We start from the raw sequence: 3,802 nt of genomic DNA on the forward strand, positions 1-3,802 counted from the left end.
TATGTGTATAACTTTATTTTTATGATGACAGCACAATGCATTGGTTTAATTGTAGCTTGTTTGCGAATATGAAATTTGTAAATATTTAAACGATCTATTCCGTGGTAATTTATGTATCTTTGGTTATAACAAGCTCGTTGAAATACTTTAAATTTAATAACGCGTAAAACTATGTTACAACGCATTTCTGCTAGTTGCCCTAGTACTATTGTGGCTTGCTGGTACAGTATACCACCAGTTTGCGGTACCACAAACAACTGTTATGTAGGAACGAGTGTACTTCACACTTTGGTCGCTACTCCCGTATACAATTCGCTTGTAGAACCAAGAGTTACTTTTACGTACTTAAAACAATTAAAAATTTACAATCAATTTTTCTTCTTCTCATTGCCATTTTTATCATTGACCTTTCGCCAGGTTTCGAACAGAAAACAAAATATTTGTCTCAAAAAAATAAAAAGTATCAGTACAACGCTTATCGCAAGAATTAAAAGTGTACCAATCACGTCCAAGAGAAGATACTGATACAGTGGCATCCCGTGAGCTGAAATTTGCATAAATGGTGCTCCTTTGTGTCTGCCAATATATTCTATCCAGTAAGCAGCCTCTTCTACAGGCGGAACAATACGGTCACGTATGACCTCCGACATTTCTTCAGCCTTTTTTTGATAACTAAAATATCGCATGATAGAATGAGAAAAAATTTTGACTGATACAATTCATTCACGAATATAGAAATTTAATTGAAAAAATTTTTCAAATCTTACCTGGAATCATACAAAACCTTTTTCAATGCCTCGATAACAGCATCCTTCGTAATTGCAGAATACTGTAAAACAACAGCTAATCCTTTTTCTTGCAAAAGAGCAGCATTGGTATGCTGATCGCCAAAAGCAGGAATAACGATCATTGGTTTGCCAGCATACAGTGCTTCTATCGTGCTCAACATACCACCATGGGATATGAAAAGTTTGATCTTAGGATGACCTGGACGTTCAAGCTAAGTATGAACAAAGTGCATAAAGGTTAATATGCACGTGTACACTCGTGATACTCACAAAGAATATCATACTGTGGCGCCCATTGAAATTTCATAACATTCTCCGGTACATCCGTCAAATTATCAGCCTCCCATTTCATAAGGAAACGAAATGGTAATTCGGAAAAAGCATCGAAGAAGGCCTTCCTCTTGGAGTCTGATATTGACGAAGACCTGATCATGGAACCAAAACTGATGAACACTGTTCCATTGGTAGAACCAGCAATCCAGTCCTTGAGCTCCTGGAAAACGAAGGAGTGAATTTACAGTCTGAATCTGGTCCTCTCGTTATGTCAGTCGATGAACTTAATTTTATTGAACTAGAAGGTGGAGATGGAACTAAAAGACATCGAGGAAATCAGGTCAACGACGTCGACGAGCAAGCTCGTCTGAACTACGTACCACTTTCTAGTTGAATGTTTGTCTTTGGGTAGGTATAGAGGAGACGAAGCTCTTTTCTTCATTATCTTAAAAAAAAGACTCTTTGAGTACCTTTGGTATGGTTTTATTAGGTTCGAGGTGAATGCCAGCTATGTCCTTGACGCCAGGAACCTGCGGTTTGGCGTACTGATATGCCAAATGGGAATTCACCAAGATCAAGCTAGTGTTTTTTGCGATTTCACTTAGTTCTGGCATATCTTTGCCAAAATGTTCCCTTGCTATGTTGGTAGAAATAAGGTCGTAATGCCTATAGAGAATCTTGTAGTACCAGAGCCATACGAAATTTTCAAGCCTTTCGAAATAATTCATTCGCGATGGTTTTCCCAGTAATGAATTTGGTATGTAGGATGGGTTGTCTGGATTCCAAATACGGTCGTTACTCCACGGGTTTAAGGACGCCGTTCTTACCCCCACTAAGGGAGCTTTGAATTTATATACGAAACCAAGAAAACAATCGGTATTAAATACTTCATTGATAATTATGTCATACGTCACGTTTGACTCAATAAGGGCTTGAACTTTTGGATGCGCTAAAGCCTTACGACACACTTCCTCTACTCCTTTATTCAAAATCACTGTAACATATAAATAGATATTTTGTTATAAATTTATGAAATCCGATGTCACCACCAATTAAATTTTAGAGTAAAATTTTTTTTAATAATTAACACAATATTACTATAGCTATCTGAGTTAATGATGTTTTTTTCTCACTATTTCATGCAGGCCTTTTCATTTTATCTTTCGTCTGCAATTATAGCTGATAAAGCAATGTTATGCTTTGTGACACGAATAAAGATGATAACAATATATAATCCAATGTTTTACATAAATATATTTAATACTTTACTTGAATTGTCAATTAGAGATCGTATTAATGATATAGCAAGTGATTTATCATTTTTATAAATAGATTCTCAGCTGTCAACGATAAATCACGAATTCACTATTTTTTTATATATACATACCCTTCATCTCCTCCACTGGTCTACGTGAGCCAATAACATTCATGCTCTTAGTATGGCTAGACACAGTCAGTGGTCCAGCGATGCTGATATCGTGATAGTTTTTAAGAGGTTTTTCTCGAGGAAAATTACTAACGACTGTCACGTCATTTCCGCGTTTCACAAGTTCCTCAAGAATTGGACGAAAGACATACCAGTGACTCTTTCCGCTGTACGGTACGAGAACAAGAATTTTAAATCCTTTCGCAAGAAGAAGAACATTGAAAAGAAGAATCGTTCCCAAAATTCGCATCTGAAATTTTCGTAAAATCATAAACAAATATTCCATTTTTTCCGGCAAACTGTTATAGAGTATTCTACGAATGAAGTTCTGTCATTACTCCTAGAGGCACCACTCAGCTTAAAAGTCAAGGATGCAATTTTAGTTCCAGAAAAATGCATAAAAAGTACAAGAGTTTAAATATCTATAGTGATGTTGCGTCGGAGCTGCGGCGACCAAGAAGTCTCGACAATTTTTTATCGCAAAGTGATTCGACGACTAAATCTACGGTAAAAGGTACGACAACCACAAAGAAAGTAAAATGCAATATTTTTTATCAACATTTGTATTAACGATAGAAAAACTTGTGCTCCGTTCAAACAATGTTATGTTAAAAAAATGTTTTTAGATTACAAAAATAATATAACGTGATCCGAGATGCATATCTCCAATCACTCGCATCTACTCACGTTAAAGTTATGCCTCCCTTTAAATCCGTTCCCGCCGACAAAGTCTCGTCTCGTTGAAAACGCTGCGCAACTGCAACTTGTTTGTTAAAATAGTGGCTAGTTCCTATCGCAAGTCCAACGAAGACACTACCACTTGTTTGTCAAACAATTCTCCGCCTTCTACTGCCAATCGTTTCACCATTTGAATCATTCAAGAGTTACCGACTGTACATATGACAACGGATATTACGTATGTCAAAGTTGCGAAGAGCGCAAAGATTGAAAAAAATCTATGAAAAATTGCTATTTGTGTTAATTCTAATAATTTAGTATTTCATATTAATTATTAATATTATTAATTACGAGGTAGCTTAATTCCTGTAAAATATCAATCGTGAGATTAGCACTTCTAAGGGAAAATATTAGAAAAAGCTTGACAAAAATTGTTTACCGATTGTACTTTGTTTATTAAATAACAATGTAAAATTCCTTTTTCGACTTTTGATTATGTAACGAGATTTTCATCAATACTTCCCGCCTAAATCCAACGCCTTTAAAGTCTCGTGATCTTGTTATAAACTCGCACGGTTCCTCACGTGCGACCGTCATGCAAATTAAATAAATTTCGCGATATATCGCGCCGTAGCAC

General features: G+C 36.0%; 1 protein-coding gene across 1 annotated transcript; it reads right to left on the reverse strand.

Moving 5' to 3' along the window:
* LOC107270162 (UDP-glucuronosyltransferase 2A3) lies at nucleotides 1-3,323 on the reverse strand. Its single transcript, XM_015744902.2, has 6 exons — nucleotides 3,175-3,323; nucleotides 2,449-2,737; nucleotides 1,532-2,055; nucleotides 1,059-1,281; nucleotides 768-987; nucleotides 1-672 (listed from the first exon to the last, which is right to left on the reverse strand). Exons 2-6 carry the CDS (start codon nucleotides 2,735-2,737, stop codon nucleotides 369-371), a joined length of 1,560 nt encoding a protein of 519 aa, XP_015600388.1. The 5' UTR covers nucleotides 3,175-3,323; the 3' UTR covers nucleotides 1-368.
* Between the last annotated feature and the right edge of the window lie 479 nt (nucleotides 3,324-3,802).

Source organism: Cephus cinctus, unplaced genomic scaffold (genome assembly GCF_000341935.2).
Source record: "Cephus cinctus unplaced genomic scaffold, Ccin1 Ccin1_scaffold0709, whole genome shotgun sequence".
NCBI lineage: Eukaryota > Metazoa > Arthropoda > Insecta > Hymenoptera > Cephidae > Cephus > Cephus cinctus.

Coding starts and splice junctions, on each gene's coding strand:
- LOC107270162 (XM_015744902.2), bottom strand. CDS start 2,737: ATGCGAATTTTGGGAACGATTCTTCTTTTCAATGTTCTTCTTCTTGCG. Junction 1,282..1,531: donor CTAATAAAACCATACCAAAG/GTACTCAAAGAG, acceptor TTCGTTTTCCAG/GAGCTCAAGGACTGGATTGC. Junction 673..767: donor AAGGTTTTGTATGATTCCAG/GTAAGATTTGAA, acceptor GCGATATTTTAG/TTATCAAAAAAAGGCTGAAG.